The sequence below is a fragment of the Mauremys reevesii genome, linkage group 2 (assembly GCF_016161935.1).
Source record: "Mauremys reevesii isolate NIE-2019 linkage group 2, ASM1616193v1, whole genome shotgun sequence".
NCBI lineage: Eukaryota > Metazoa > Chordata > Testudines > Geoemydidae > Mauremys > Mauremys reevesii.
Window position 1 is genome coordinate 47981291 of NC_052624.1, and position 12802 is coordinate 47994092.

The 12802-nt window shown below is 43.1% G+C and overlaps 1 protein-coding gene across 5 annotated transcripts in view; it reads left to right on the forward strand.

The window, feature by feature from the left end:
* DYNC1I1 (dynein cytoplasmic 1 intermediate chain 1) overlaps positions 1-12802 on the forward strand; it is a 246183-nt gene that overhangs the window by 23138 nt on the left and 210243 nt on the right. For 3 of the 5 annotated variants that reach the window (XM_039522381.1, XM_039522377.1, XM_039522379.1), the window contains exon 4: positions 2990-3080. In XM_039522381.1, the coding sequence (XP_039378315.1) occupies positions 2990-3080 (91 nt within the window). The remainder of the gene's footprint in view (positions 1-2989; positions 3081-12802) is intronic. The other 2 variants (XM_039522378.1, XM_039522380.1) reach the window with 1 other exon arrangement.

A 12802-nucleotide genomic window follows, 5' to 3' on the forward strand; every position in this document is an offset into this window, starting at 1 on the left:
AATACACCACAAAACCAATGATATAATTGAGATACATCAATGATATTTTCATCCTCTGGACAGATGACCTAAACTCCCTCAGATTTCCACCACAACTTCAATTATCACAACTCATCCATTAAACTCTTTTTAGAACACTCCCACACCAGCATCAGCTTTCTGGACACCATGATTAGCTTCAACAATGGACTCTAGCAGACATCTATTATACAATAAACCCACAGATCATCACTCTCACTCCCACAGATCCAGTAATCACCCGAGACACCAAGAAATCTGTTATCTACAGCCAGGCACTCAGATACCACAGAATACGTTCCAGAGATAGAAGTCTGGGATAGATCTTAACGCACTTAAAACTTCACCAAACAAGGACATTCCACCAGAGAAGTAGGTCACATAATGGAATGGGCCACTTAAATATCCTTGGAGAACCTGCTTCACCACAGGGGAACCCCCCCAACCGACCTTACACCCGTAGATGTCACCTATGACACCACACTGGAACCCATATGGGATATCAAACAGTTATAATTCATACTTGATGGGGACCACACCCTGAATTTTTTTTCCTGACCCCCCTTCTGGTGTTCAAATACTCCCCAACCTTGCTAAGCTCATCATCAGAAGACACCACAGACCAGGAGACACCAACTCAAAGTAGCATCAGATCCCGCCAGAGCAGCAGATGCAAAACCTGTAGACATATTTCCACTGCTAATATGATCACTACCCCCACAATACACCTTTCAGAATCCATGGGTCCTACACATGCCTGTTTTAACATGTGGTGTACCTCATCCAGTGCATCAACTGCCCCAATAACAACAATGTAGGTGAAACCGGACAATCACTGTGCTCTCAAATGAACTCACACAAAAAAATGATAAAAGAAAAAAACACTGTATCATCTGTGGGTGAACACTTTTCACAAAGTAATCACTCCATATCTGACCTCTGAGTCCTCACCCTCAAAGGAAACTTGTACAACATCTTCAAAAGGCGAGACAGGGCACTTAAAATCATAACTCTGCTGGACACTAAAAACCACAGACTTAACAAAGCCACTGGTTTTATGGACCATTACAACAAGTTGTAACACACCATGCTGCCTGCTAACCTTCTATTGTCCTACAACAGATGAGTGTGGTCTCCTCCAACACGTTGAACCCCTTGTGCTTAACAATCTGTCCCACCTTGTATTTAACTTGAACAGCCTGGTTTCCTTCCCCAGACTGAAAAAAAGCTCTCTGAAGCTTGAAAGCTTGTTCTGTCCACCAACCGAAGTTGGTCCAATAAAAGATATTACCTCACCCATCTTATCTCAGTCAAAAGACATTAACAGCTGTAATCCTGTCCCTTTGGATATGCATACAATATTCATCTCCCTCTGGGGTTACCTAAAACTAAGGTTACATCTACACTTGGAGCTAGAGATGTGATCCCCAGCTTGTTCAGACATACACTAGCTCTCATCAGTCTAGAGTGCTAGAAACAGTAGTGTAGATGGGGTAGTCCGGGCAGTGGAGAGCAGCGACATGGGGCTAGCCATGACACGTACAAAACTGCCTGAACTCCCTGGGTACGTACTCGGCATGGCTAATCTCTGCCATCGCTCCTGCTGCCTGTGCTGTCCTGGCTACAGTACTAGTTTTAGCATGCTAGCTCGATGAGAGCTAGCCCGAGTATGTCTGTTTGAGCTGGGAATCACACCCTAGCTCCATTGTGTCGACATACCCAAAGATGCAAAGCCACTGCTTGCTTGTACCTGCCAAGGGGCTGTCATGAAAATGAATTCATTTTTCATACTCTAGTCATTTCTCTGCCAATCCCTAGTGAGAATATGTGTGAAAGATTTGACCAAATGGAAAATCCAAGTCTCTTGACAGGTCTGTCATTATATATTATAGGGTATAACAAAATAGTTAAAAGTTTTACTCTGTTAAATGTAAAAGGAAAATGCACATGATTTAAACCAAATGGAATCTTTACTGTGCATTAAAATCTTTCTGTGTTTTCTTCCATGTGACTGCTTTCAAGGATACTTGCATTAAATCTGGAGAGGAGACATCTCAGTCTTTCTTTCTTTCTTTCTTTCTTTCTTTCTTTCGTTCGGACTGTTAAAAAAAGTTTTTTTGTTTTTTTTTACTTTTTGTATTTATTGTTTCTACACTTAAGAGCTTTAACTCTTCTGAATTCGTTCCTTTCCTACTTAGTAAGACAAACCTGTCTTTGCATATATATACATATACATGAAATATACCAGCCCTTGAAAGTAAAGGAAAATGCCTAAGGGTCTGATCAAATGCCCATTGAAGTCCACAAGAGTCTTTCACTGACTTCAGTGGATGTTGGGATCAGGCCCCCAAACAGAAACAGTAACACTCTGTGACTGGAATTACCTAAAAACTGAACCACAACAATACATTCATATACATTCTCATTGCTTCTGAAAGAGGCTTTTTTTACCTGGTTGGATTTCCCCATTCTGTTTTTACTTTGGATCTGATTTACACAAAGAAATGCAGATCACATTCAATAGATTTTAATTTAAATTCAAATGTAATTGCTTTATTGCCTCGTGCCATTTGATTTTAGCAGAAGAGTTCACTTAGATTTCTAACAAATAAACAAAAAGGTTTGATTTTTAAAAATCTTCTACAAATCAAATTTAAAATTAGCAAAAGAAACAGCAATGTTGCTTTACTTCCACAGTATCCCTATGTCAATTATGTATAGAATTAGAGTTGGCTTTCAGTCTGTCTAAATTCATTACAATTTTAAAATTTCCAAAAATATTTAAAAATTCATTTGACTCTTTTCCTTTTCTTTTCCTTTCCTTTCTTTATTTGCTTTCACCATTTCAAACTCTCCTAATCATTTATCCACTATAATTTGGTTGATTGGTTTTGATTTGTCTGACACTGCTCTTCATCAGTGCAGTCGCTGCATGATTTAACATGGGATACCTGTTATTTTCATTATTTAGTCCCAACCCCTATGTCTCCCTCTTCGAAATCAGTGAGCACCCCCAGTGAAGCTGGCAGCCAGGATTCAGGAGATCTGGGACCAATAGGAAGGTAAGACCGACATTAGATAATGTTGAATGAAAGTATTTTTTCACTCCCCACTTTTTTTTATTTATTTAAACAAGAACATTGTAGGTCCAATGTATACATTTGTTTCTGCATTCTCCACCATGTGTTACCATTCAATATGGCTGGTGTCAGGTATGGAGTAAAGGTATGTGGCAGTCTGATCTTAGGTTATAGACATCAGAAACTAATGCAAGAAGCAGAAATGTATACATAATCTGCCCACTCAGAATGGAAACGTGGTGAGCCCCAAGGACACAGAAAATCCTGCAAACCCCTACCCATGTGAGTAATCCTTATTCATATAGGTAGTCCCCTTGAAGTCATATTGGCCACATCATTCCACATAAGCACCCGTCTATGTTAAGTTTTTGGTCTGCTGTCCAGCACTGTGCATGGTAGTAAAAGTGTGTATGTAAGAGAGGCATGGGGAATAGCTTATTTGGAAACACCTGGGAACACATAAGAGCGTTTTACTAATGTTCCTCTCCGCAAAACTGTGGCTATCAGATAGCTCTGTGTATGGAATGGGAGGAAAGTGCTTCGTCAGTGTGTCAGTAAGAGACGGGCCCCAAGGCCACCCGGAAATGCCCTTGTTGCATCTTGAACGTATCACTGATATTGGGAAATGAAATGACAGCACCATAGTGTTTCCCAGGGCATCCTGAGTATAATGGGGACACCTATTGTCCTGGCTTGAAACCACAAGAGATACAAATTTCTGCGCCATATTTCAGGGACAGAAACCACAGGTGAATGGTGGATGCACTAGTGACTGCACTGAGGAGGGGTTAAGCTCTCTGTGACTGTTCCAGTCATCCACAGCAGGGTGTGTGATCCAAACCTCCATGAACTCCTGGGAAACAGCCTGTGAAGCTACGCAGACCACTCTGCAGTTTGGAATTGCCTGTCAGGGTGACCACACCCAGCCATACCTGTACATTCATAGACACTATTGACCCTGGACTTCAGGTGGCTTCATTTACCAGGTTCCAAGATCATGTAGAACTCATTTTTCCTTCCCTGCACTACGATTGTTATATTATCATTGCAAGAGCTGATATAAGAGGAAGTTAAATAAGCCATTATCCATAAATAAGCAACATTTCTGCTGGCATGACACAGCTAGTACTCATGCCAAGCACACCTTGTGCACAGAAAGATCATATTTTTGATGCTGAAAATACAGGCTGCTATTCACAATGACACTGTTCCCTACAAAATGCCCCGTGGCGATGCTAGCTTGAGATTCAATATGTAATGTCACAAAACTTCCTCTGGATCATTTGGGCTCAGCCAACAAGGGCAATACCATCTTTCCATCAACCCCACGAGCACTTGATTCAGAGTATGCAAGATGCTAGAGGAAAACACTGAAGCAGTTCTGAATTCATCCCATTAAACGAGAATCATGTTCTTGCTTATGGGGTGACCCACACTTGTGCCATCCATTCAGCCAATAGTATAGTTAGCAAGCTGTAATTTCACCCTAATGGTATCCAGGAGCCAGTGGATTCCAGCATGAATATTTTCACTCCATCGCTATATGGCATGCTTGCAGGGGAGATCTCAGTACACCTGATCACTGTGTACAGCTGATCAGGAGGAGGGGGCGTGGCAATACTTCTTGAACCACATACCACTATTTTGACAGATGTTTTCTGGTTGAAATTCCCAATGTAAGTGCTTCCCCTGTGTCAGGAACTCTATTGCCTCTGGTCTCATTTGCCAAGCAATCCCATGAGCCTGGCTGGGCCCAGTAAACCCACATGAAGACCTGGTCTACACTAGGAATTTACATCAGTATAGCTATGTCTCTCAGGGGTGTGAAAAATCCACCCCCCTGAGAGACTTAGCCATACTGAACTAACCCCCAGCGTAGACAGTGCTAGGTCGATGGAATAATTCTTCTGCTGACCTAGCTACCACCTCTTGGGGAGGTATCAGTGGGTGAATCCCTCCCCTCAGCATAGGTGTGGACTTGATGACCTTTCAGGGTCCCTTCCAGTTCTGTGAAATAGGTATATCTCCATATATTTTGGGGGAAGGGATAGCTTAGTGGTTTGAGCATTGGCCTGTTAAACCCAGGGTTTGTGAGTTCAATCCTTGAAGGTTCCATTTAGGGATCTGGGGCAAAAGTCTGCCTAGGGATTGGCCCTGCTTTGAGCAGGGGGTTGGACTAGATGACCTCCTGAGGTCCCTTCCAACCTTGACATTCTATGATTCTATGATCACCATTTCAACCCTGTCATAACAGCAGTGTGGTGGCTGTTCACCATGTTCTATATCCAGAACTGTGCCAGACCTGCTTCCTGTCCAGCCCTTGCTCCACCCTTCTCCTGTTCTGCTTCAGCCCTAATTCCTGCTTGCCTCTGAACTCCTGATTCTTAACTCCTGGTTCTGACCATTGGCTTGCCTCCTGACCACACCTCCAGTTCTGCCCTCTGATTCTGCTCCAACCACTAGGCTAGATTCCTGCTCCATGCACTAGATCACACTGCCTACACCTTGGTGTGTGATACCTTACTATAGGCTTTAATTTATAATAGATGCAGGCTTGCTACATCAATATATTGTACATTGATGCTGACAGTGGTTCATGCTTAATCGATTGATTACACCTTTGCACGTGGAGGGAGTTGTCTGTCACAATTTGGCCTACACAAGCACTCACATCTTTGTCATCAATAGTTGTATCTGTTGTTGGCAGTCAAAACAGACTGTGCTAGTGTCAAGGCTACACCATCATGAACCACTGCTGTCTTTGGCCCATACCTCCTCAGTACTTTCAACCTATTGGAGTGTCTCAAAATTAGGCTATAAATTTGAAGGCATTTTCTGGATTGCTGCGAGTATACCATATAATCTCTTTTAAACCCAGCCCTGGGTTTGTGGTCTGCCACCATGTCTGATTACTACAGAGGGATTGAGTTCTGTGCCAGAAATGGCAGTTGTGTTTTATGTGCATTGTCCATTTCTGATATTATTGTCTCTATAGCATCCTGCTGAATCAGGGATCGGCTGATGATTTTTCATGGCAGCTAGTCTCTGCTCACTGAGCATATATAAATAGGCACTACTCTTCCTCCTTTTATTTTACTCTCTGTGATGGCAATGCATCTTTACCCATATTGCCATCCATCTCAGAAGCAATATGATATTTAATGCTGTCTTGCAAGAACCACCCCCGACCCCCAGTTCCATTGAAGGCTGGATAACAATGGGGCAGAATCCAGACTGGATAATTTAGATGAGTGAGGGAGCAGTTCCTGCACTGTGAATGCCTCACCCACAAATGGGTGTTCTGTTACAACTAGTCATGGTTTGATGATGTTGCGAACACTACTCAAGCATGGGCGGCCAGTGACCCGGCTGTTGGGGGAAGCTAGCCCCTTGTGCCCGAGGCCCCACCTCTCCCAGTATGCCCTCCCTCCCATGTGGGAGCCCACAGCATCCCCACTGCAGCCACCAGCCCAGTGCCGGACGGCCGCACAGCATGGCTGGAGCACCCTCAATCCCAGTGGTCCAGGAGGCCAGCCCCAGAGTGCCAGGCAGTGCAGCTCCACTGCCCCCAGCCCTGGAGTGCTGGGTGGCATGGGCTGAGAGCCAGGCAGCGTGGTCCCAACCGCAGCCGCCCTGAGTCCCTGCGGGAGGCAGGCCAGCCAGCCCCAGCCCCAGCCAGCCTAGGCCAGGGCAGAGCTCTGGGAACTGCAGGTGCGGTCTTGGGGGCAGGGTGTGGGCTGGGCCACGCACAGCCTCCCCCAGCCAACGATACCCACTGCCCATGCCTGCCAGAATAATAAGCAAGTACAGACAGGCAGCAATCTTGCAGGTATTCTGACCACTAAATGCTGCAGGAGGTCAGACTAGATGATCATAATGGTCCCTTCTGACCTTAAAGTCTATGATTCTATGAAGCTCTTACCAAAGGAAGAACTTGCCATCAAAGCAGAGTCCCAAGGCATGGATTTTGCATGAGGAGGTGGGATATTGCTTCTGGGTGAAGCAGTAATATTGAGGGGTGCATATTTATCACTGCAATCTCAAATTGGAATTTGCCATCAAAGCAGAGTCCCGAGGTATGGATTTTGCTTCAGGAGGTGGGACATGTTCCAATTTGAGATTGCAGTGATAAATATGACTATCTTCCTCTTGATATTTTAGTGAAGCTATGGGATCAGGTACTTGTAAAACATATTAATACTCACTGAGAACATTTGAGACAGATTATCTTGTCAAGGAACTTGACTGCTACTTAGTCTAGGTCTGGTGTCCATAATTCAAGAAGTAGGTTGATAAATTGGAGAGGGTTCAGAAAAGAGCCATGAGCCTGAAAACATGCCTTATAGTGATAGACTGAAGGAGTTCAATCTGTTTAGTTTAACAACAGGAAGGTTAGGAGTGACTTAATCCCACTCTATAAATACTTACAACAGGGAAAATAAATTTGATAACAGGGCTCTTCAGTCTTTTAGATGAAGATGCAATTAGATCTAATGGCAAGACAAATTCAGTCTAGAAATAAGGTGAACCTTTTTAACAATGAAGGTAATTAACACTGGAACAGTTTACCAAGGGTTGTGGTGGAGTATGTATCACTGGAATTTTTTTTAATCAAGATTACATGTTTTTTCTAGAAGATATGCTCTAATTCAAACAGGAATTAGTTCAAGAAAGTACTGTGGCCTTTGTTCTTCAGGAGGGCAGACTAGATAATCTTAAAGATTCCTTCTGGCTTTATAATCAATGAATCCCAAAGAGCTAGGGCAGCTGGGCATCTTTGCTAGCTTGCAGTTCTCATACAGATCTCTGTTAAGAGCTATGACTTAATAACATTAACACACTAGATGTTAAAAATCTCCTGCGTACTCCAAAGCCTGTTAGTGACACGTTCTGGACATACTTGCATACCAGTTAGGTAATTAGTGAGTAACTGGCCTTATTGTCTGCTGGCTTGCCTTAGATAAGTAGCTAGCATTCCAGCAAGTATTGCTTTACACTCACAGATTAATGGACTTCCATTTGCATTTTGTCGTTGTGTCCCTTTTCTCCATGTGTCCCTTTTACCTGTGTAGTCCAATCATGAGTAGTAACACTAAAGGGTGCATTGGCAGAAGGGACCTGATGCTAATGTAGTGAGTGAATTAGTCTGACGTGGCAGCTGGCCTATCTGGAACGAACATTGTCCAGCCTCGTAGTGTTATCCTGCAAGCACCGTTATCCTTGGACTAAGATAATGGCTAAAAAATATTATAGTGCATTATGCTTATTAGGTGGGTATTTTGGGGCAGGGCTACAGAGTGGTGTGGAACTATGGAACTATAACTATCTGTTCGGCTGGTTTGTATGAGTTTTTGTGTGTCATCTTCAGGATCATGTTGAAATATGCCAAGGCATTTTCACTGGTGATGAAAGTATGGTTTTGAAGCAGCCTGACTTGCCTTGCAGAATATGACAGGAGGCAGTGAGTCTGAGCTGATGGTAGACGCATAATGGTGCTAGAAATGACTGACATGGAGTCTTTTGAGGGCAGGGCTGCCCAGAGGGGGGGCAAGTGGGGCAATTTGCCCCAGGCCCCGCAGGGGCCCCCACGAGAGTTTTTCCGGGCCCCTGGAGCGGGGTCCTTCAGTAGCTCCGGGGGCCCCGGAAAACTCTCGCAGGGCCCGGGCCCCCAGAGCTTCTTCCGCTCCAGGACTTCGGCGGCGGGGGGTCCTTCCGAATTACCACCGAAGCGGGACCTGCCACCGAAGTGCCGGGTCCCGCTTTGGCGGTAATTCGACGGCGGGTCCCGGAGCGAAAGGACCCCCCGCTGCTGAATTACTGCCAAAGCGGGGGCCCCCTGCTGCCGAAGACCCCAGGCCCCCTGAATCCTCTGGGCGGCCCTGTTTGAGGGTTTTCAGATGTATAGAAGATCCAAATTAGATTATTCATGATGTATTGGCATTCATGTCAAAGAGTAAATCTAGACAGACAGAGGCACACTATACTTTGCTTTCTGAAGGTGTTAGCATTTCTCTTTGTGCTGGGCAAGCACTGGACTGGGAATATGTTGGTCCTCAATATCAGACTCCTTCAAACCAATTCATTAGAGCTCTGCTGATGCATGCAGAGGCTTCATTAATTGCCAGGCCATCTACAGGGAGTGAATTACAGTCAAAGCAGGTTTTTATCAGCATGCCTATTTCCCAAATTGCTTTGGATCAATCAACTGTACTTTTGTGCGTGTTCCGCCCTCTGCACTCCTTGAGGCAGCTCAGAGGAGCTGAAAATTGTTTCACAGCATGAACCGGCAGGTGGTGTGGGATGAACTGTGTGTCACAATCGGTGAGTTGTTCTGTCTGTCGGGGATCCAACCAGGACTCTCTACATGTCAGACTTGAAGGAGCCTATAATGAGCTTCCTCAGAATGGTGTATGTTTTGGTTATGCATTCAACATAATGGGTGCGACCATGTAGGTTGATGACAAGGGGGTGTGTGGGTGTGTGTGAAAGAGAGAGAGAGAGAGAGAGAGATGTGCTCCATTGGGGAGAAAGTGACATTTGGCAACCTGGGAGTGCAACTGAGGAGATGCATCCTGCCAAAACAGGAGTCATTGCTAGTGTCCAGCTAGTATCATGCAGTCACAATTAGAATTTGATTTTTACTAACTAGCTTTTTGGTGAATGTCATGGAATATGGGATGAATCAGGGATTGTGGCAGGGAGCCTGAGTGCAGTTAATGTGATGAGCAACAACAACCTTGCCTTCTGCAGGGGGTTAAGTCAGCACCGAGCCCCTTCGACAGTAATCATGTGCTCCTGACTCCTGGAGGTGATGTTGGATACTCCCATACCTTCTCACACATATGGGATGCTAGCAATCAGATTGGAATATCTATGAATCTTGGCTCTTGAAGGAACATATTGACCACCCAGTGACCCTGAGAAAGTCCTAATACTTGTCAGAGGTAGCGACAGAGCATTTTCATATCAGCTCACGTGTAACAATAAATACTGAAAATTATCTGTGCTGAGTGGACACACTTGGTGGCTTTGTACCTGACAATGTGGACCTCTTGTGGCATGGATAGTCAATGATAAATTCCCATGGACTTTACTTGGGAGCTCTGTACTACTAGCAGGAAGAGAGTGTGTTCCCATTGATTTATTGCATGCCCAGGGCCCCCCTAGCTGTTGACATGAGCTACGCAGACAGATCAGAAGTGATCCACTTTTTCCAAAGATCTACAATGCCTGTATGTTGTCAGCTAACATCAGGTGTCCATGTGCAAGATCACCTCTCTGGCGGGGGGGTGTATTTGTGATTGTGCTGCTTGCCTGGGTACAACTTGTGCATGAGCACTGAAATCCCTTTAGACTGTGTTTGGGGTTTCCCATCTGACATGGGGCACCTGCAAGGTTGGTGCCACATTCTCTACTCCTCAGTAAATGGCGAAAGGCTCAGTTGCCTTGGATATACAAAGATAAACTGCTATCTTTCTTCCTGCTACCACTTTTCCTATAGTCTGTTCTAGCTCCTTACTCCTCATATATTTTGCTGCCCATACTATGTCTGCTGCATGCCTCGTAATGCCTTTGGTCAGAATGAAGACAATAGTATCAGGAAATATTGAGGTTATGGCCACCTTTGTAGTGCTGTAGCTATCCAAGTCACCATCTATGACTGTCTACTTCCTGCTTTAATCTGGTATTCCATAATAGCACTGAAATCTGGGTGAATTATTTCCCACTGTCTAATCTGTTGGTCCATAATGTTTTCTGTGGCCACTGATCCTCCTAGGATGGTGTTTAAGTGGATGAAAACATTGCACTGGATTTTTTAACAGTAATTCCTACTTAAGCAAATCTACAGTGCTGTGCCAAAGGAAGCAGGAGTTTTTACATATCTTCAAACAAATCTGAACCCAATGAGGTCAGTTAGTCTACTCTGGTGTGTAAAATTTGCTTGCATAAATATAAAAGTCTGCAGGGTCAGGTCTTGTTCAGTGCAGAGTAAAGAAGAGTTGGGTTCTTAGAAAAGGTTTGCTTATAGTGAGGAATTTTATCAACTAGCGGTCCTTATGTTTCAATACTATGGTAATTTTTTGTGCATTTTAGTCTGCTATAAAAACTGGGTTGGCTCATGTGCCCTTTGGTTGCTGTTTTTTTGTTCTTAAATTTTTTCAAGAAGTGAGTTGCAGAGTATAGTACATGGAGCATTTTTGGGTACAGAATTGCAGTGATAATCCTAGAACTAGGGCTGTTGATTAATCGCAGTTAACTCAAGCAATTAACTCAAAACAATTAATCATGATTAAAAAAATTAATCATGATTAATTGCAGTTTTAATCGCACTGTTAAACAATAGAATACCAATTGAAATTTATTAAATATTTTGGATGTTTTTCTACATTTTCATATATTATTGCATTCTGTGTTGTAATTGAAATCAAAGTGTATATTATTTTTATTACAAATAATTTGCACTGTAAAAATGATAAACAAAAGAAATAGTATTTTCAATTCACCTCATACAAGTACCATAATACAGTTTTTTTGTTGTGAAAGTGCAATGTACAAATGTAGATTTTTTTGTTACATAACTGCACTCAAAAACAAAACAATGTAAAACTTCAGAGCCTACAAATCCACTCAGTCCTACTTCTTGTTCAGCCAATCGCTAAGACAAACAAGTTAGTACAGGAGATAATGCTGCCTGCTTCTTATTTACAAAGTCACCAGAAAGTGAGAACAGATATCTGCATGGCACTTCTGTAACTAGCATTGCAAAGTATTTATGTGTCAGATATGCTACACATTCGTATGCCCCTTCATGCTTCAGCCACCATTCCAGAGGACATGCTTCCATGCTGATGACGCTTATTAAAAAAATAATGCATTAAATTAAATTTGTGACTGAACTCCTTAGGGGAGAATTGTATGTCCCCTGCTCTGTTTTACCCACATTCTGCATATATTTCTTGTTATAGCAGTCTCGGATGATGACCCAGCACATGTTGTTCATTTTAAGAACACTTGCACTGCAGATTTGACAAAACACAAAGAAGGTACCAATGTGAGATTTCTAAAGATAGCTACAGCACTTGACCCAAGGTTTAAGAATCTGAGGTTCCTTCCAAAATCTGAGAGGGATGAGGTGTAGAGTAAGCTTTCATTAGTCTTAGAAGAGTAACAGTCCGATGCAGAAACTGCAGAACCCAAACCACCAAAAAAGAAAATCAACCTTCTGCTGGTGGCATCTGACTCAGATAATAAAAATGAATATGTGTCGGTCCACACTGCTTTGGACTTTTATTGAGCAGAACCTGTCATCATTATGGACGCGTATTCCCTGGAATGGTGGTTGAAGCATGAAGGGACGTATGACTCTTAGCGTATCTGACATGAAAATATCTTGCAATGCCAGCTACAACAGTGCCATGAGAACACCTGTAATCACTTTCAGGTGACATTGTAAACAAGAAGCAGGCAGCATAATCTGCTGCAAATGTAAACAAACTTGTTTCTCTGAGCGATTGGCTGAACAAGAGGTAGGACTGAGTGGACTTTCAGGCTCTAAAATTTTACATTGTTTTATTTTTTTAACATAATTCTACATTAGTAAGTTCAACTTTCATTATAAAGAGATTGCACTTCAGTACTTGTATTAGGTGTATTGAAAAATACAATTTATTTTGTTTTTTACAGTGCAAATACTTGTAATAAAA